Source organism: Notamacropus eugenii, chromosome 1, assembly GCF_028372415.1.
Source record: "Notamacropus eugenii isolate mMacEug1 chromosome 1, mMacEug1.pri_v2, whole genome shotgun sequence".
In the NCBI taxonomy this organism is placed as follows: Eukaryota; Metazoa; Chordata; class Mammalia; order Diprotodontia; family Macropodidae; genus Notamacropus; species Notamacropus eugenii.
Window position 1 is genome coordinate 193504163 of NC_092872.1, and position 20852 is coordinate 193525014.

At 34.0% G+C, this 20852-nt stretch overlaps 1 protein-coding gene across 1 annotated transcript in view; it reads left to right on the plus strand.

The window, feature by feature from the left end:
* Window positions 1–20852, plus strand: part of FHIP2A (FHF complex subunit HOOK interacting protein 2A) — a 45179-nt gene that overhangs the window by 952 nt on the left and 23375 nt on the right. The window contains exons 2-5 of the mRNA XM_072623318.1: window positions 6481–6559; window positions 11033–11202; window positions 12853–12957; window positions 13329–13451. Coding sequence (XP_072479419.1) covers window positions 6481–6559; window positions 11033–11202; window positions 12853–12957; window positions 13329–13451 — 477 coding nt within the window. The remainder of the gene's footprint in view (window positions 1–6480; window positions 6560–11032; window positions 11203–12852; window positions 12958–13328; window positions 13452–20852) is intronic.

Sequence of the window (20852 nt, forward strand, 5' to 3'; positions counted from 1 at the left end):
TTCCTTCCCCCAGGCCCTTAGGTGCACTGGATTGATTTTTGCGTTTCTGAAATGGGGCTTGGGAGGGAGAAGGGAGGGTATTAATGAAGTATGGTTTTAAACAATACCCGAGCTTTCAGCCATGCCATCTGTTTCCTTTCTTGTCTTCTGTCTTTCCTGGATCTTGTCTTTTATCCAGCGGTTGTTTACTTTTTCAGAATTTCAGAGACATGTATATAAAAATACTGTCTAATACATAGGGAGAAAAAAGAGAAGTGGGTAAATGAGCAATATGGAACAACGACTTGTTAAAAAAAATATTTCTTGCCTTATTTTAAAACTGATAATGTTTAGGTTAATTTTTCCCAACTTGAATTCGTTTTTAATAGTCTAGTCCCATGTTGCTTTTTCTTTAAAATAGTGTTCATGATTCTTGAGTTTATCATGACAGGCTATTTAATTAGCAATGTAATCTTCCCAATAGTTACAATACCTTTATTGGGCATACATACAACATACACTTCTGTCAAGTGAGAGTTTAAATTCACAGATGTTGATTTTTAACTATTGAAAGCGCTGTGGGAAAACTTGTGCACCATAAGATCAGGAAGAAGTGAAATTTTCAACATTTAAGAATAACATTGAAGCTAAAGAAGATAGGATAGATTTTAAAACTCAAGTATAGTGTAGATTTATTAGTTTTCTGTGTTCACCTCACTTAGGCTGTTAATTAACATCCTCCTTAGTGTTATATTCCAAAGATAATTAGTATTCGTTCAATTTAGAATAGCAAGGATCTTTCAGAAATCTTTATTGTGGTAAATTATTCTAGGCCATTGCAAATAAGAGATCTGTCATCGTTTCAAATCATCTTTTAAGGATGATATGTATGGCAGTTTTACTTGGAAAGATCAGAAGACAACCTTTCTTTTCCCAATAAAATTTGAGTCTATCTTAAGGCCCAAGTTTTCTGCCTTTATTTATCTTAACTTCTGTAATCACGAATGTTGTTGGCAGCCATAGACTATTTCTATAATATTGAGTTCTTTGGTTTCCTTCAGGTTGTTGATGGAAATCAACCAACAGTCCTTTTCCCTGTGATCTTGTGAAGTAATGTGGTCCTATGAATTAAAACATTTTGTAGAGTTTCTATTAGTTGAGTATTAATGTTTTGAGCCAGTGTTGCCTCCTCTTTTTACCTTCCTGTGTTGCTACATTTTATTAGAATTTGCTTCTTTGTAGACTGAACAACGTTGCACTTTTAAATTTTTATCCTACTATTATAGGATAAAGAATATAGGGAATTTCTAAATGAGGAAACTCCTACCACTGTATTTCAGCATCTTCTCTGCAACTCATAGCCTTGAGAGTTCTCTAGAGCACTGAGAAAGTAAAGTGACCTGCCCAGGGTCACACAGACAGCCAATATATGTCACAAGACAGATTGAAATCAGGTCTTCCTGGTTTTGGGCCCAGTTCTTTCTCTACCCAGACTCTCATGAGATACTGTATTAAATCGTGATTTGAGTATTCCCTGTGTTCACCATTTTGGAGTGTCTTCCCTTTCAGTATTCAAAGAACTTTATTCCATATTCATATTTTTAATCCAGACTATATTAATTTAACTCTTAGAATATTTTTTCCTCAAAAAAGTCTTTATTCTTAGCTCATTCTGTTGATTTTCTGTGATTTCCTTCTGATATGTGATTCAGTCTCGATGCAGCTTTCCAAGTGTATAATTATAGGGGTTTCATGTAGACGACTGGAAGGTGGTATTATTTTTCTTCCAGTGCCTTTGCTGAATAATTTTTAAATCATTTTTAGCCCTTTTGATATTCATTGCTTTCTAGGCTTCCTTATTCTATGCCATCTCTTGCAACTTATTTTTCTCCTGTATGCTGAATCATTAGAGTTGTGGAGCAGTTTGTGAATATGCATTAAAACAGTTTGCAACTGGAAGTTTTGCTTGTTTAATAAAAGTTTCTTATTTAATTTTATCTTAGTTACTACTAAGATATTTGCAGAGATCATTATTTTAAAATTTGTAATAAAGTATGCTATTTTGGAGTTAGGTGAGAAATTCACATCTGGAAAAAAATAATCTGTTGACCAAGAAAATTCTTTTAACAAGATTCCAGCTAGCCCTCTTCAATTTTAACTAGCTTCTGTGAGCCAGTAATTATACAACTGTAATCCTCTGTTTATTGCCAGTAAACAGATCAGTGTTACATGCCACGCATCTGAGATGTGTTTTTAGATGATTTAGGGACTATATCATTTGAAGTAACTAAAGGGGAATAAGTTGCCTTCCTTTGCTTTAAATTCCTTGCTAGTCTAATTCCAGCTTTAAGGAGCATGTTTTACCATAGATAGGGTAATATCCTTAAGATATTATTAAGGGGGATAATCATGTTTACTTTCAGCTTTTGTGTAAAGTTTTGTTTCCCAACAACTAGGTAAGAAAAAATCTTTGAGATGAATAATCTCCAACATTATTAGATTAGGATTTAAAAAGTGGTACAGTGGATGGAACATGGATTTCTGGAGTCCACAGTCTGGAAGACCTGAATTCAAATCCAGCCTCAGACCCTTACAAGCTGTCAGGCTCTGAACATGTTACTTAACACACACACACACACACACACACACACACACACACACACACACACACACACACACACACACTTTGGTATTAAACATGTGTGCTTGTTATCAAAGCCATGAATGTGTTTATTACCCTGTAGGAAACTCAATTTGTTTTTTTGAAGGAAAGGTTATAAAAGATTCCTTACCATTAGCCCCCATGTGTGGCAGTTGATCTGTGTAACATAGAGCAAAAGTCTAAAATAGAAATCTTTTTAATCATACTTCATTATTTTTTAGTGGAATAATTAAAGTTTCTATGTAGTGATTGATTCCACATTTCTAGTTTACTACTCTTGTACTCAAACAAACTGTTCTAGAGGAGAGGAGATCACATTAGGCACCTCACAGATAACTATGATATATGATCGGTGTTGTGAAGTTGCAAAACAAAATGTACTATGCTTAGTCCCAAGGGGATTAGTAATGGAATAGATAGATTTACTGGGGAGTTGTCTTACTAACCCCTTATTTGAAATATTGAAAACTCAAACTATTACTTGAACCTATTTAACTTTCTGTTTAAAATAAGTTTTCTATTTCAAATCTCATTCTCAGGAGAGAAGTATTTACAAAGCAAACATATGGTCCATATTGATTAGACTTAGAGGAGAAGCCCAGTTTTGAACTCCTTATTTCTCAGTGGCCCTTCCTGTAAAAAGATTGAGAGTTGCATTGGTAAAATTTTGGGGACAACTGGTACCTCCTTTGATTCATCTATCATTCTTTTCTAAATCCCTCTGAAGCTTTAAAAATGAAACCAAAGCACGAAATCTTTAAGAATAACCAGATGTCTTTCATAATAGTTACTAAATTTTGAAATGTCACACAACTGATATTTTTGGTGAAACTGAAATTATGTAGGAAAATGTACATATTTTGAAGAAAAATCTTTTAAAAAGTAGTTATCTGGCTAAATCAAGAATGACCTCTCTCACTATTACATTTATTTGTCTCACACTTAATGTTCCTCATATTATCTTCAATTTTCCTTACATTTATTTATTTGCACCATCCCCAAGTGCATGTTTTTATACTTCTTTAATAAAGGCTCTTAATGGCAAAAAAGATTTTGTAGAAATCAACGTCTTCCTATTGAATATATTTATTTTCTTTTAGATCACTAATGTTAGGAGAGGAAGTAGGAAGAGGGAGAAAAAAGAAAAGGTATGAAGTTGTGAATTACAAATATTTTTAAGATTTGCTTTTTGTTGTGGTTTGTCCTTAGAGGACCGTGATATCCGGAAGATGATGACATGACTTGCAAGTGAATTGAATTTGAATGTGGGAGGGCTGTGCCAAGTCACTAGCCTCACTTTCACCTCCAGAGTCATCTGGGTCCAATGGCCAGATATAGATCAGGGTGACTGGAGATGGCCCAGGATGCAGCAAGAGACCTTGGACTTTTTAAGCTAAGATCTTTCTGATGTCTCACTTTTGGGTGAGATAAGGCCCTTTCAGTGAATAGGCCTTTTTAAGAAATGAGCCAAGGGATGGCACCTTTAATTAAAAAAAAAAATCATACTGGGAGAAGACCCTTAGGGTTGCTGGCCAAAAGAGAAACAATTACTATTTACATTTACTCTGAGCCAGGGGACCCCAAAAAGTAACATTAAGTGGTGCTTGCCAAGTTTCTGTTGTCCTATTGATGAAAGCCCAAGTGATTTGGGTTTAAGGTACTATCTTTAGGAAAGAAATCTAGCCAGTAATACCCTAAGATCTGAGTGGGGAACTTGTGGCCTTAAGGTTTCTTGTGGCCTTCCAGGTCCTTGAGTGCTGCCTTTTGACTGAGTTCAAGTTTTGCAGAACAAAATCCTTTTATTAAGGGGGTTTGTTCTCTGAAGTTTGGATTTAGTGAAAGGGCTGCAGTTGAGGACCTAGAGGGCCACATGTGACCTAAAGACCACAGGTTCCCCACCCCTGTCTGAGATAACTACATTGGTTTTAGCCTTCAGAATGTGGACCCAGATGGCTCTGGAGGAGAAAATGAGTCTGGTGACTTTGCACATCTCTCCCTTCCTCAAATCCAATTCATTGCAAGTCATGTCATCATCTTCCTGATGTCACGGTTCTCTAAGGACAAACCACAACAAAAAGCAGATCTTAAAAATATTCATAATTCACAACTTCTATTATCTCTATCTGCAATTTTTGTTAGAATTATCTTGTAGGGTTTCCTTGGATGATCCTATATTCAAATCCTGCCTCAGAAATTACCTAGCTGTAGGATGCTGGGCAAATCAGTTAACTCTTCTGAGCCATAATTCCCAGTTATTAGGGATAATAATAGCACTTCACAGAGGTGGGTTGTTGTAAGAATCAAATGAGATAAGGTATGTAAAATCTTAAAACACTCTAGAAATGTAAGATATTATGATCCAACTCTTTGGAACAGAAATTGGTCTATAGGGGTCCTTTTCAGTCTTACATTTCTACTGATTTTAAAATAATAAAAAGGCCACAAAATAGGTATCTGACTTTGTTGAGTAGCATATATGAATAGTGGTAAGCCTAGGGACTAGACCTGAAAGGTCCTTGATTTAAACTCCCTCTACCACTGTGTGTGTGCACATGGATAAAAATGTGTGTATCTATGTGCTTATATATGTGAAAAATCAAATGTAGTTTGTTAAAAGCATGTTAAGCATATTTTCTTCTTTTACTTGGAAACATGAGAAATCATTGGATATTATGTTCTCTTAAGTAGTCTAGCATTTGTTTAGGCACTGGCACTTCCAATTTCAAGTCTCCTCTGGCAATTCTTATACTTATTAGCTTACCTAAAAATAAAAACAGAAAAAGTATGAAATTCTGGGTCCTCTGTTCGAGATGACATAGGTATAATCAGTCTTAAATTTCTAGCTATCAAAGTCTGCTCATTCTAAGTCAAGCCTGATAGACTCTCTGCCTTTAATAAAATAATAAAATTTTTATAAAACATGATAAATTTCCCAGCATCACAAAATATATCATGTTGTAATTATATAATACAAACTATATTACTGAAATACTTGATTCCATTGTTCTTGGGTCTAAACTGTTATGTTCTTTCTCTCTTTGTTAGTAGAAATCTTTTGGTCGAAATTAGTAGAAATTCATATGTGAAACTTGAAAATATGCAGTTTTGATCCTTAAAATACCCTGAAATGAATTTCAAAATAGAAATAGAAACTATCCTTTTGAAATATAAAATTATGACAAAAAATAACAGATATTTCTAAAATAACAATTTGCTAAAATAAGTGATATTCATTTAATATCTAGTACAGCATAAAATGGAAAAGACTTAGTTTTAAATGTCTCTGAAAGTGTTACCTTTAGTCTGATTACTTAGTTGGCTTTATGTATTCTTTTATGGTGATGTGGAAATAGTACTGGTTTGTATTTTAAAGTCCAAAGTAGAAAGTTCCTTTGATATAGTTTCATTCTGCTGATACTAAATATTGTTGTGAGTTTTAGTTTAAAAATAAATATTGGCAAGATGAGGATGGATTAACTGTTTTCTTTGATAAAAAAAAAAACAAAAAACATGGCACATCCTTACCAGTAGATTAATTAATAAAAAATATTTTTTTAAACCATACCAAGAAAAGATAATGGTCTAACAGTAATGCTAAATTGTGATCCTCATGTTGATAATTTATATTTTCCATCTTCTGTATAAATTCTATTTCTATTTTCTTGGCTCTGAGTTTTTTATGATTCACTTTAATACCTGACCTGGAGCAAAAGGCTTTTAAAAGTGGGTATTTTATATGATGTTTTATATAAAAGTAAACTATAATTCTTTTTCTTTCTGTGGAAAGTAAAATAATGCTGTTTTCTAAATTATGAGATTTTTTTTTTCTTTCTTTGTAGCTTGCACCCTCTCTTCCTTTACAAGAAGATTTTGTTTATCACTGGAAGGCAATTACCCATTACTACATAGAGACTTCAGGTAATTTTTGACTTAGATACAGAAATTGGATATGAAGAAAAGCTAGATTTATGAAATGCTGGAATTGATTTTCATTATGTAAGTTCCCCCCAAAGGGTGTTTTTAAAAAAAAACCCACAACTTATTCTGCTTTGATTCATATTTTAGAAAGTGTTCTAAGATAGCAAAGGCAAATAGTAGTCAGTGTATCATTCATTTTTTTATTCTCTATAACTGGAAATGTGTCCTTTAGTGTCAGACCTAATTTTTTACTTCTTTCTTTTCTGTTCACTCTGAACATTAGAAATTTGCAGAAGAGTTTATTAAAGGATATTACCTTTCCTGATGACCGTTCTCAGCTCTTGAACCCCCACCTCCACCACCGCTGAGGGAAACACATTTACCATGACACACTTTAAATTAATTTCTTGTCATTCATTTTTCAACGTTAAGGTGTCTTGCTAGTAGTAACTTTTTTCTTAATGATAAATAGCAGATAGTCCATTTTGAATAGTCATTATGGTCTGGTAAATTTGTGGAAAATTCTTGAATAATTTTCAAATCAAAATTAAAAAATTATTCTATCAGTCAGTTGATCAGTAAGCATTTATTTAGTGCCAGGGACTATGCTAGGTACCAAATACACAAAGAGAAAAATGAACAGGGAGTTTATATTCTATTGGAGGAAAATGAAATGTAGACATATAAGCAGATACAAAGCATGTATTTTTGTAGGGAGAGGAATGTTATAGCAGTAGCAGCTGAGTGGATCAGTGCATTTAGGAAGGGACACATGCTGAGTTTTGAAGGGAGCGATTTAAACATTCTAAAAGATGGACATGAGGAGGAAGGAGTGCATTTCAGGCATGAGTGAGGCAGCGAGTTTAGAGATAAATAATCAGTAGCCATCTTTTCAGTACCTATTATCAGGACTTTCCCAGGGAATGAAAAAGAAATGGGATCTCCAATCTGAAGAAATTTCCAATATATTTTGGTAGATAGAACATTCACACACAAAAATTATTTAGAAGCTGAACAAGGACAAGGAACAACCTTTGAAAATATGTCCTTTCAAATTCTTTGGTTCTCGGTAACGAATAAATAGGAGTTTAATAAATGCTGATAAATACATACGTCATACACACAGTGTACAAATTTGGGTACAACTCAACCTATCAACAAGTATTCATTAAGCACCTATACTTTGTGTAAGGCACTGTGCCAAATAGCTGGCAAAAAGAAGAATGAAACAATAAACTCACATTTTATACAAATCAATACATCAAGCATATTCCTTCTAGAATGGAGTTTCTTAAGATAAGGGAATATTGTTTTTTAAGTTTGTATCCTAGCACTGTGCTTTATGCATAGGAAATGCTTAATGATTACTTGTCAAATTGAATTATAGCAGGGTAATACAGAACATATTAAATTTATTAGTTCAGAGAAGACCCAAGTAGAAGAGTTAACCAAGAATTTGTTTTCTTGTGTTATCTTTTATATTCAGACACACTTTAAAGCCGGATAAATAAAATGTATTAATAGTAAAATGGGCTTTAAAAAAATTCTTTAAAACTTTCATGAATCCGTTATTTTGTCTCTACTGTCATTCCTTCTTTTAATAGTGTAGATAGAAACTTATCCATGACTTGGTATTCTCTGAGATTCTTATCCATGTCCTCCCCATCAGTCTTTCCCATGGGGGATACCCAGTGTGTGCTGGAGGCTTTCGTCTGAGTCTCCTGACATTATATTGGTAGCAGTGCACCATTGTTTGCTGTCCTTTACTCTCACTGAGTGGTTTGTCCATCTTCTTTAGTGTTCAAACATCTCCTGAGTAACATCTTTTTCATCTTTTGGGGTTCAAATTAACGTTGGTGACATATTTTATGCAGCCTGTTGTTACGCCAAAGCAGTGTTCACAGTGCCTATGGCAGCCATGAATATCCCACCCACTGCAATTCTGAATCACAAAGTACGACAGACTCTACATGTGGAAGACAGAACCAGAACATGTATTCAGCCACCAGAAAGCCAAATCCATCACAGCAACAAAAATCTATACATAATACAGAGGACAACACCTGCCCCAAGCCTTCCCCCTGCTAGGCTTCCCACAAACCAGCTCCATTAAACAAATCACAAGTAGGCTCCCTTAAAGAAAATCACAAACAAGCCCTTTCATTCCAGCTAACCAGCAGCCTGCCTCCTTCCTAGCTCTGACTGCTCTCTAACTCACCTTCTCTCAGCTCTGCTCTAGCTCCACCTCTTCCTGTTTTACCCTTCCTGCTCCAACCCTTCAGCAAGCTCCTCCAACCACAGGCTCCATGTGACTTAGACTTCCTTGTGCCCCAGGCAGGTCACATGGACCTATTCGTGACTAGGAAAGACCTTCCCATTTAAATTACCATTACACCTTTTTATACCTACAGTGAGTCTCTCCATGGCCTTTTGGATCACCCACAGTTTGGAGGATCATAGAATCATAGCTTTAGAGCTAGAAAAGATATCAAATACCAAAAAGTTATTCTATTTACTAATTATGAATAGTTTATTTAATATTTCTGAGCCTGTTTCTTTGTAAGAATGAGCATTAGACTTAATGACTTCTGAATTTTCTTCCAGTTCTATATTAGAAGCAGTATAGTGTATTAGAAAGAGTACTGGTTTGTAGTCACAGGACCTGGGTTCATATTTCTATTCTGTAATACCTGTGTGACCATGGGCAAGTTACTTAATTTCTCAGGGCCTTAGTTTCTTCATTTTTAAAATGAGGATGACCTGTAGGTCAGATCTCTTCTAGCTCTTAGTTCTATGATCTTATGAACTCCTTCCAGTTTAAGCCTCAAGAGGTAAAACAACTTACCTATTGTCATATCAATAGTATGTGTTTTTGTAATGTAATTTTTTCAGTGAAAAAATTTTCTCTTCTCCAAATGGAATAAGAAAAACAAGACCCTTATAGTAAATAGTCAGACAAAGAAATTCCTGTTTGAGCCATGGCCAAAAATATATATCTCATTTTCATGGTTGGTTATTGTGTTGTTTTTACAATATTCTTATTATTGTATAAATTGTTCTACTTATTCTACTTATTTTGCATCTATTCATTACAAGTTTTGCAGGCTCCTCTGAAGCCATCTTATCATTTCTTAAAGTATAGTAATATTCTATTATATTCATACATCACAATTTGTTTAACCATTCCTCAATTAATGGGCACCCCTTATGTTCTGGTCCTTTGCTATTGCAAAAGGAACTGTTGTAAATACTTTTGAACATGTGAGTGAGTCTACAGGTAATAAGTAAAGGACCGCTATTTTGAAACCAGGTCCTTTAACTATAAATCTAGCATTTCATCACTGCACTTGCCATTTCTATACCATTTTGGAGATGTTTGAGTTTTGTAATTTTCACCCATGTAACATTACTGTAGGAGTATTGGTGTTAAAAGCTTAAGATCATTGAAATTGTTGCACAGTTTCCCACATGTCATCTGGGTCACTTTTTTCCTCTTATTAAATTCTGGGCTCAACTTATTTTTTAATTCATTGTTATAAAAATAGGTTGAATTAAAAGGGAGAAAACACTTTTTCCTGACCAATTCAAATGATATGAATATAAAGGTGTGTGTAGGGGGGAGGGGGGTGCTGAGGAAATACCTATAATATATACTATGCCTTAACAGCAAATTTGAAAAGTCTAATCAAAAGATTTTTGTAACTTAAAAAGGTTTTCTTTTGTTTCTCCTTTATTTAAAAAACAAACAACAAATGTAAACCCACACTTGAAGAGATGATGACCAGGTATAGGATAAATTGACTTTCCCAATATTACATGATAACCAATGACAGAATCAAGAAAGAACCCAGTGTTACACACCTTACTTCTCTGTGCCTTCCTTTCCTCCCAGCTTTCCTTCCCTCTTCTCCCCAGCCCTGACCCAAAGGGTACTTTCAGCCAGCTAATTTTCTTCATAATTCATCTTAAAAGTCAGATTTTCCAAATATGGTTAAATTAAACATTTTATTTGTTGTTTTTGGAAGTGTTGAGTTGATGTCGCTATTTTCTTCTGTAGTCATGTTCTCTTATGGAAAGTACACTGCAATTCTATTTAATTCAAGAACAATTTATTAAGCACCTACTATGTTGCATTGTACTAGTAAAGATAACAAATAAAAAAGATATGCTTGGCCTTGTTGGCCTTATAATTCGGGGGGCACAAAGAAATATTATACAAATTAGAATATGATAATTGCAAAAGAAGTTCCTTATAGGTTATTTTGGATGAACAAGATTTAATCCAGAATATTGAATAGATTCTTTGAACAGGATTATGGCAAATCATATTATTTTTAATGAGAAAACAAGTTATGATGTGGATTCATGCACATTTTATGGAGTCTGAATAGTGGTAAGAAAATATAGATATTTCATAATCCATGTGATTTGAAATAAAAATACATTTTAATGGATACTATTTTTACTATTTAGATGATAAAGCTCCAGTGACAGATACAAACATTCCATCTCATCTGGAACAGATGCTGGATATCTTGATACAAGAAGAAAATGAACTAGACTTTGGAGAGACTGGGCCTTGTATGGAATATTTACTTCATCACAAAATCTTGGAAACATTATATACATTAGGGAAAGCTGATGTGAGTTCTTCACTCATTCTGTTCTGATGCATTTTATAAAACTTTATAAATACTTTGAAATCAGAATATGGAGTGAATAGGGATCAAGCTAGCTATAAAATTAAGTCATTCTTTTGTGTAGACTGTATTTTCCTTAGTGAATTGAGATCATTCATTTAAAAACTTCTGAATTACAAATAATACACCAGATATGGTGTATTCTAATATTCTAACGTAATTCTAAAATTCCAACATAAATAGTCAAGTAGATTGGATGGCAGGACAAGATAGGTGGTCAGAAGATGGGCAGTAGAATGTGAAACATGATTTAGGACCAACTAATTATAGTAGATCAGGTGAGACACTGGTCAGGATAAATTGTGCCCCAGGGTGGAACTTCCAGAACCAAAGGGGTTTATTCTCTCACATTATGATATCACAAGTCCTGTGGCCTGCAGGGGACCGTAGCAAACAAAGCAGATGGCCAGAATAGACAGTGTGGAAGGATGGAAAACATGCCATTCAAGTAATGGCTTATGTGCTAGATGATGCCTCTGATCTTTTCTAGCAATATAAAATTTTGTAATCTGATCCTCTCTATGAATAGAAGTAAATTTTCTTTAAACATGTCTTCCTAAGCATTATAAATTTAAATTGGCTAAAATTATTAGTGATTGTGGTGTGTGTGTGTGAATAGACATTACTTAGTATCTTACATTGTTTTATTTAGTTCTCCATTCATTCAGTTTTTGTTTCTTCCTAGTATACCAGGTGCTCTACAATTCACTTTTCATTTTTTTCTTTTTATAAAAGTACAAGATAAAGATAATGATTCTTGAGAAAAATAATAGAAGTTGCACCAGTGTATTTGTCATTAATGATTATACATATATGGTAGTGTGAAATGAGAGCAGCGTGTAAATTGAACTACTGAACAAATGTTTTTGTGACTAAAGTTATAGTCCATATTCTTTCCTGATAGTTATTTTTTATTGATACTTAGAAAATGCTCATTGAAAGACAGTATAATTAGTATTGATTATAGGAGATGTGACTAATATAACTTGATTGTTAATTGCTTATCTGTTTAATCTCACAGTATCAGTCCTCAGTTTCTTTTAATTTTTAGCTACTATTTCATGTTTAATATAGCATATTTGGGTTTATATTTCAAAAATTATTAAAATCTTCACTAGCTGTAAAAAATACAGTGCATATTATTTTACAAATAATTAAATCAAGTACATTTGCCAGTCGATTAATATATAATTTGTGCCGTAGAATCCCATTTGTTTATATCTGTTTGCACATTAGGAAGTTTCTAGCCATTATTAAATAATAACCTCTTTAGTTGTGAAATGTAAGACCAACCCTTAAAATATGTATAATGTGACTTTGCTAGTACTAAGCTTAGATCTCAGCATTATCTTGTCCACAAAATTTCAGTAATTACAAGTCTTTAACTTCACAAACTATATAGTCTGATACAGAATTTTATTTCCAGAATATAAATGATGATACCTGATATTTTCATTCTTACATTTTAATTATCTAATTGCATGTTGTGATTTTTGAGAGGGCGGTAAATTAATGAAAATTCTTTTCCCCATCTCTTCACTTTGGGGTTAAATATATTTTAATTGTCTATTTTTCTTTCTCTTGTGTCTGTAGTGTCCTCCAGGAATGAAGCAGCAGGTACTGACCTTCTATACCAAACTTTTAGGAAGAATTCGACAGCCCCTACTTCCACACATTAATGTACACAGACCAGTGCAGGTATTTTCCCCCCTTTAACATAAAAATATTTCTTTTATTTGATTTGACAAATAAATTATTGTAAATCTTTTCTTAAAGATTCTAATAATGTAAAAACTTGTCTTTAAAAGGTAATGGGGAGACATAATCAAATATTTTGAGTGCCAGCTCTTTATAAGATACTATGTCAAAGTTCATTGATATAACTATCAATTTTTAATTTGAAATATTGAAGATACTAAGAAATACATTTGAAAATGAGAATGTTTTTCCTGTCTGTATAACATGTAGTATGTACATCTTTTACAGATTTGAAGTAACAAAAATCCTTACCTTAATTTATTTAGTATTTATATGAATTATACAAATACTCCTTTTTTTTTTTTAAACAGAAATTAATCAGACTTTGTGGTGAAGTTCTTGCAACTCCAACTGAAAATGAAGAAATTCAGTTTCTCTGTATAGTGTGTGCAAAATTGAAACAAGATCCCTACTTGGTCAATTTTTTTCTTGAGGTATGTAGAAATATGCTTTATGGCTAAAGGTACTCAATACTGGTTTCAATTTAGAATTTTATAAGAATTTGCTTTTGGAAATGTTAAAGACTTTAACTACTTATTTTTATCAATTGCTTAGACTTTTTATTTGGCACTTAACTATTTTATTCCCAACTTAATGATGCTAAAAAGAATGCACTTGAATCACATTGATGGAATTTTCATTGTGAGATACAGTTTCAGAATTAAGATGCAGCAGATCAGAAAACACAAGGAGTGGTAGAGTAGAGTAAACAGCCCCTGTAGATAAAATCTCCAGCCAGGTTTGCTCTACCTATTGTCTGATAAATCTGATGTGGGATAGAGATAAGATAGAGATAGATACCTAATTTTGTGCCAGGTATAAAGAAAGGGTGGGATGTCTCTTAGATTCAATATGTTAGGTAATATGGCCAGTTTTATATTATTTTACTGACTATTTTGCATTTTCTTTTTGTAAAAAATGTATTTTATTAAAACTGACATTTTAAAATTTTGCTTTTATATTGAGTGGGAAAAGTATATTTATTTATTAGCTTCATAATGAACAATGTTAGCTTCAAGTATAAGCATGTATTTCCTAGCACTGAAATTACTGAGGATGGAAAATTTAAATTAATATTGAATTCATGGTTTATTTAATTTTAAATATTTGGCAGTTAAGGTAGACCTCCGAATTTGCATGAATTTGATGCAAGAAATGCGTTGTTTTTTGGAAATTGTTTTTTTATTATGGTTAGTATGTTAGCTTCACTTAAAAGCAAATTTCTGAAATTAGGCATATCTTCTCTTGTAGTGGAAAGAATGGTGGACTGGGAATTAGGAGACCTGTACTGAAGTCCTGACCCTAGAATAGAGGAAATTTTTTTTAATGTAATGGTTAGCAATATTAGCTATGTTTCATATTTCTTTAGCCTTTTTTTGTGTGTCATGGACACCTTTGGCAGTCTAATGAGACCTGTAAACCCTTCTCAGAATAGTTTTTGTTGCCTACATTTCTAATAGAAGAAAATGATAAATTAGAGGTTAGTGAAAATAAGCATGTAATTTTTTTCCTGTCCAAGTTTAAAGGACCACCTGAAATGTAAAAACCTTTCACCTAGCACCTAACAGCTTTGTGACCTTGAGCAAGTCATTTTCTCAGTCTTAGTGGGGATGATATTTGTACTAGCTACCTCACAATGTGATTGTGAAGAAAACGTAATAAATCTTAAATATTAGAAATGTGTGTGCCATTATTATCTCTTAGACATCTGTTGAAGTTTTCCAACCATAACATGGATTTTCCAAGCTTAAAATTACTTATCTTCAAAACTACCCATATTGCCTACTAGAGTTCTTTGTTTAATTTGCTGTAATGGAAGAAAATAATAACTGTTAATTAGTATATTAGTTGTAAGTGGTGCTTCTAAAGTGCTTGAAAACAGTTTGTCCTTGACATTCTAAATATTTTACCTGAAATATCTTCACTTTTAGTTTGGCAAACCTTATCTCATACATAGTTAAAAAGCAAATTTCAGCCCAGCATGTTTGAATTGTTATAAATTTTAATTAATTGAATTTGAATTAGTGATATTTTAGTGTATTTAATTCTTTTACTACCAGATTTTATGATGTAAATGGAAAGTGAAAGGAATTTCACAACATGAAGTAAATGCTAAAAACCCTAAGACCCTCTTTTAAACATTGTATTTTATTTGTTTTAATGAAAAAAAAATACCCTCTCCCATTCTAATCCTTTCCCCCATCCCAATTGAGTACGAAATTACAAAACTCCTTACAAAATTATATAGTCAATCAAAACAAATTTCTGTATTGGCCATGTCCAAAAAATTTTGTCTTATTCTGTACTCTGGGTCTTTCACCTCTCTATCAGGAGGTATCATGTTTTATCATCAATTAGTCCTCTGGAATTGTGGTTAATTATTGTGCTGATAAGAGTTCCTAATTTTTTCAGAGTTGTTTGCTTTTACCATATTGTTGTAATTGTATAAATTGTTCTAATTTTATTCACTTTACTTTGCATCAATTCATTCAAGTTTTCCCTGAGGTTCAGAGGTTCCTCTGAAACTCCATTTCTTTTTTTTTTAACTTTTATTTAGTGTTTTATTTTTCCCCAGTTACAAGTAAAAACAGTTTTTAACATTCATTTTTAAAACTTTGAGTTCCAAAATCTCTCAATTTCTCCTTCCCCATCTCCTTCGCTGAGAAGACAAGCAATTCAATATAGGTTATACATGTGTAGTCCTGCAAAATATTTCCATAATAGTAGTGTTGTGAAAGAAAGCATATACAAGAAAACAAAAAAATAAAGAAAAATAAAATAAAAATAAAATAAAATAAAAATCAAGAAAAATTAAAAAAAATATGCTTCAATCTGTATTCAGATGCCATTAGTTCTTTTTCTGGGAATGGATAGCATTTTTCATCATAAATCCTTCAGAGTCATCTTGGATCATTGTATTGCTGAGAGTAGCTAAGTGGTTCACAACCAGTCATTTTACAGTATTGCTGTTACTTTGTACATGGTACATTTCTCTTTGCATCAGCCCATGCAAGTCTTTCCAGGTTTTTCTGAGAGGATCCATTCTTATAGTATGATAATATTCCGTCATAATCACATTGTTTAGCCATTACCCAATTGATGGACATCCTCTCAACTTCTAATTCTTTACCCCTGGAAAAGAGCTGCTATAAATATTTTTGTTCATATAGGTCCTTTTCCTTTTTGTTTTTTATCTTTTGATACAGACCTTGTAGTGGTATTGCTAGGTCAAAGTATGCATGGTTTTATAACCCTTTGGGCATAGTTCCAGATTGCTCTACAGAATGGTGGGATCAGTTCACGACTCTCCCAACAGTGAGTTAGAGCATTTTTTCATATAACTATCGATAGCTTTGATTACTTCATCTGAAAACTGAATATATCCTTTTTATCATTTATCAAATGGAAAATGGCTCTTATTTTTATAAACTTAACTCAGTTCTCTATAAGTGTGAGAAAGGAGGCCTTTATTAGAGAAACTTGCTTCAAAATTTTTTTCACAGCTATTATTGCTGACTATATTTCCTTTTATTCACCTCCGTGTATTCTGTTCTCTCTCTTTTCACCCTCTCCCGCCTCAAAAGTGTTTTGCTTCTGACTACCCCCTCCTCTAATCTGCCCTCCCTTTTATCAATCTCCCCTTCTTTTATCCCTTCCCCTCCTACTTTCCTAAGTAAGATAGATTTCTGTACCCAATTGAGTATGTATATTATTCCCTCTTTGAGCCAATTCTAATGAGAGTAAGGTTCACTTACTCCCAGTTAGCTCCCCCTTCAAACGAGATTTTTCTTGTTTGTTTTACATGAGATAGTTACCTCATTCTACCTTTCCCTTTCCCCCTTTTCCCCAGTACATTCCTTTCTCACTCCTTAATTTATCATCCTTTTATATTCAACTCACACTTGTGCCCTCTGTCTACCTGTATTCCTTCTAATTGCCCTAATAATGAGAAAGGTCTTATGAGTTACAAATATCATCTTCCCATGTAAGAATGTAAACAGTTTAAACTTATTAAAGTCCCTTAAGATTTTCCTTTTCTCTTTACTTTTTTATGCTTCTCTTGAGTCTTGCATTTGAAAGTCAAATTTTCTATTCGTTTCTGATCTTTTCATCAAGAATGTTTAAAACTCTGTCATGGAATGCTGAAGGATTATACTCAGTTTTGCTGAGTAGGTGATTCTTGGTTGTGATTCTAGTTCCTTTGCCCTCTGGAACATAGCCCTTCGATGCATTGGTGTAGAAGGTGCTAAACCTTGTGTTTTCCTAACTGTGGCTTCATGATGCTTGAATTGTTTCCTTTTGGCAGTTTACAATAATTTCTCCTTGGCCTGAGAACTCTGGAATTTGGATAATATTCCTGGTAGTTTTCATTTTGGGATCTCTTTCAAGAGGTGGATCCTTTCCATTTCTATTTTGCCCTCTGGTTTTAGATTATCAGGGCAGCTTTCCTTGATAATTTCTTGAAAGATCATGTGTAGGCCCTTTTTTTTGATCATGGCTTTCAAATAGTCCAATAATTTAAAAATTATTTCTCCTGAATCTATTTTCTGGTTCATTTGTTTATCCAGTGAGATGTTTCACATTGTCTTCTATTTTTTCATTTCTTTGGTTTTATTATATTGTTTCTTGATTTCTCTTAAAGTCAGTAGCTTCCATTTACTCCATTCTAATTTTTAAGGAATTATTTTCCTTAGTGAGCTTTTGGACCTCCTTTTCCATTTGGCCTAGTCTATTTTTTAAGATGTTATTTTTGTGTTTGTGTGTCTCCTTTACCAAGCTGTTGACTTGTTTTTCACCATTTTCTTGCATCACTCTCTTTTCCCAATTTTTTCTTTCCTCTCTTACTTAGTTTTCATAATTCTTTTTGAGCTCTTGACCTGAGACCAATTCATGTTTTTCTTGGAGGCTTGGGATGTAGGAGCTTTGATTTTGTTGTCTTCTGAATATGTGTTTTGATCTACCTTGTCACCATAGTAACTTTCAGTTGTCAGCGTTTTTACCTCCCATTGTTCGTTCATTTTCCCATCCTATTTCTTGACTTCTAACTTTTTGCCAAAGTGGGGCTCTACTTCCAGGGTGGAGGATGCACTGTCCCAAGCTTCAGGGTTTTATGCAGCTGTTTTCACAGATAATTCTAGGAACTGGTAAGTTTTCAGTTCCTCCAAGGTCGTATGATCTAAGGAGAGGTGTTTCTCACTCTTCTGTCCTGTGCTCCAGTCTGTGAGTGACCACATGCACTCTTTTCTGCTCTGGTAAGGTGAAGAGGGTCCCCCCCCTCCACTGCTACTGCAAGTTCTGTTTTGCTAGTGCGCCTCCTCACCCTGGAACTGCCTTCCATGACTGTGACCTAAATCTCCATGTGGGCAGAGCAACAGAGTCCTGCCTCAGTGCTAGCAAAAAGACCACTGTGATCTCCTTCTGACCAGTTGTTCAACCCCTTTGCTGTTGAGAGCTGAGAGCTCCAGAAGCAGCTACTGCCACCACTGATTTCAGTGGCTCCCAAGAGCTGCTCCTGGTTTGCTGTGGCTACAACTGTGCTGGCAACACCTGCACTGGACTGTGCTTTACTCTCACTCGGGTGCAACAGATCTTTCCTACTGATCTTCCAAGTTGTCTTTGGCATCTGTGGGCTGAGAGGTCTGGAAATTGCCACTTCTGCCAGTGATTCAGTTGCTCCAGGCTTGCTGTGGTTTGCTAGGGCCCAGTCTACACCAGCATGGGCTATGGTAGACGGCATTCATCTCTTACCCTGGTGCAGTAGACTTTCCTGCCAACTTTCCAAATTGTCTTGGTCTGGAAATTGTTTTATTCCATCTTTTTGTGGGTTCTGCTGCTCTAGAATTTTAGTCATTCTTAAAGGGGCTTGGGGGAGAACTTGGGTGAGTCCCTCCCTTTACTCTGACATCTTGGTTCCACCTCCTTTCCATTATTTCTTATAACACAACTGTATTCCATGACATTTATATACCATAAATTATCTGTCTCCCAATTTATAGGCACCCTCTCAGATTCCTATTCTTTGCTACCACAAAAAAGGAACTATATTTTGACATATCCTTAGAATTTGTTTCAGTTCCTTCCTTCCTTTGACCAATTTATTTGAGAGAGAGGTTGAAGTGTCAACTGTTCCCTCTACACATACCCCCTTCTTGTTTGTATAGACTCCTACTTGTGTATCCTGACTATGTAAGACAATTTCTTTCCTTTCCCTTCATCTCTACCTATGCCTAGTATATTCTGCTTTCCCACTTAATTCTCCCTTCATCAAGACATAACAGAACCAGTCCCAGGCTATGTCCACTCAGACTCCCTTTATGATCCCTGATGATGCTAGGGATCAGCAGGGATATATGTATCATTTCCCCTTTTTACTATATGAACAGTTTATGCCCTTATTTAGCCCCTTATCCTTATTCATTCGTTTACCTTTTAAGTTTCTCTTTACTCCTTTGTTTGAACTTCAGAGTTTCTCCACAGCTCTGATCTTTTCATCAGGATTCCTTAGAAGTCTTCTGTTTCATTAAAGATCCATTTTAATTTTATTTATCACCTATATATTATTATACTCAGTTTTTCTGAGTGTTATTCTTGGTTGTAAGCCTATATCTTTTGCCGTCTGGACTACTGTATTCCAGGTTCTCAATGCCTTTGTAGTGGTAGCTGTTAAATCATGTATAATCCTAACTATGGCTTATTGTTACTTGAATTACTTCTTTCTGCCTGCTTGCAGTGTTTTTTCTTGGACTTGAAAATTCTGAATTTTGACTGATGTTTCTGGGAGTTTTCATTTGGGAGCTTCTTTCATAAGCTGACCAGTGAATTCTTTTTATTTACACTTTGCTCACTGGTCCTGAGAAATGTAAGCAGTTTGATTTTAAGATTTCTTGAAATATGAAGTCTGGGTCCCCCCTTTTTTAATTATGGCATTCATATAGTTCAGTTATTCTTTTTTATTAAAAATGTTCTTATTTATTCACTAAATGTTGACATATTACATATTTTAAAAGTTTAACAGTCATTCAGAAATTTTTTGGGTTCCATATTCTGTCCTTCCCTTGTTCTTCTTCTCATTCTTTGAGAAGGCAAGCAATTTTTTTTATCAATGATACATGTGCAGTCATGCAAATCATGTTTCCATATTAGCCTTGTTACAAAAGAAAGTACAACAAAAATAAAAGTTTTAAAAAGTATGCTTCAGTCTGCACTTTATTAATTCTGTCTTTGGAAGTGGATAGCATTTTTCATCATGGATCCTTATGGAATTGTCTTGGTCAGAGTAACTAAGTCTTTCACAGTGGAGCATTCTTTCAATATTGCGCTTATTGTGTACAATGTTCTCATGGTTATGCTCACCCAACTTTGCATGAATTTTCTTATGTCTTCCTAGGTTTTTCTGAAAGCATGCTGTTCATCATATCTTATAGCACAGTAGGTTCCATCCCAATCATATACCACAATTTGGTCAGCCATTCCCCATTTTATGGGCATCCCTTCAATATCCAATTCTTTTCCACGACAAAAAGAACTGCTATAAATATTTTTGTACAAATAGGTTGTTTCCTTTTTCCCTTTATTTTAATCATTGCAAAAGGTTATTATTTCAATCTTTGTGCTTTTGGCTGAATCACCTGGCACATCTAGCTGTTTAATAAATACTTGTTTTATAGTCTGTTATTTTCCTTGGCAGTTGTTCTTCTCTACATCATGTGTTCTCAGCTTGATTTCTCAAGATAATTAATGATAAATCCTATTTCTAACAGTAATAAGAAGTTTATTCGTACTGTGATTTTAGTTTGGTGAAAGGAAAATCTGGAATTCACTTGCTAATCATTTGA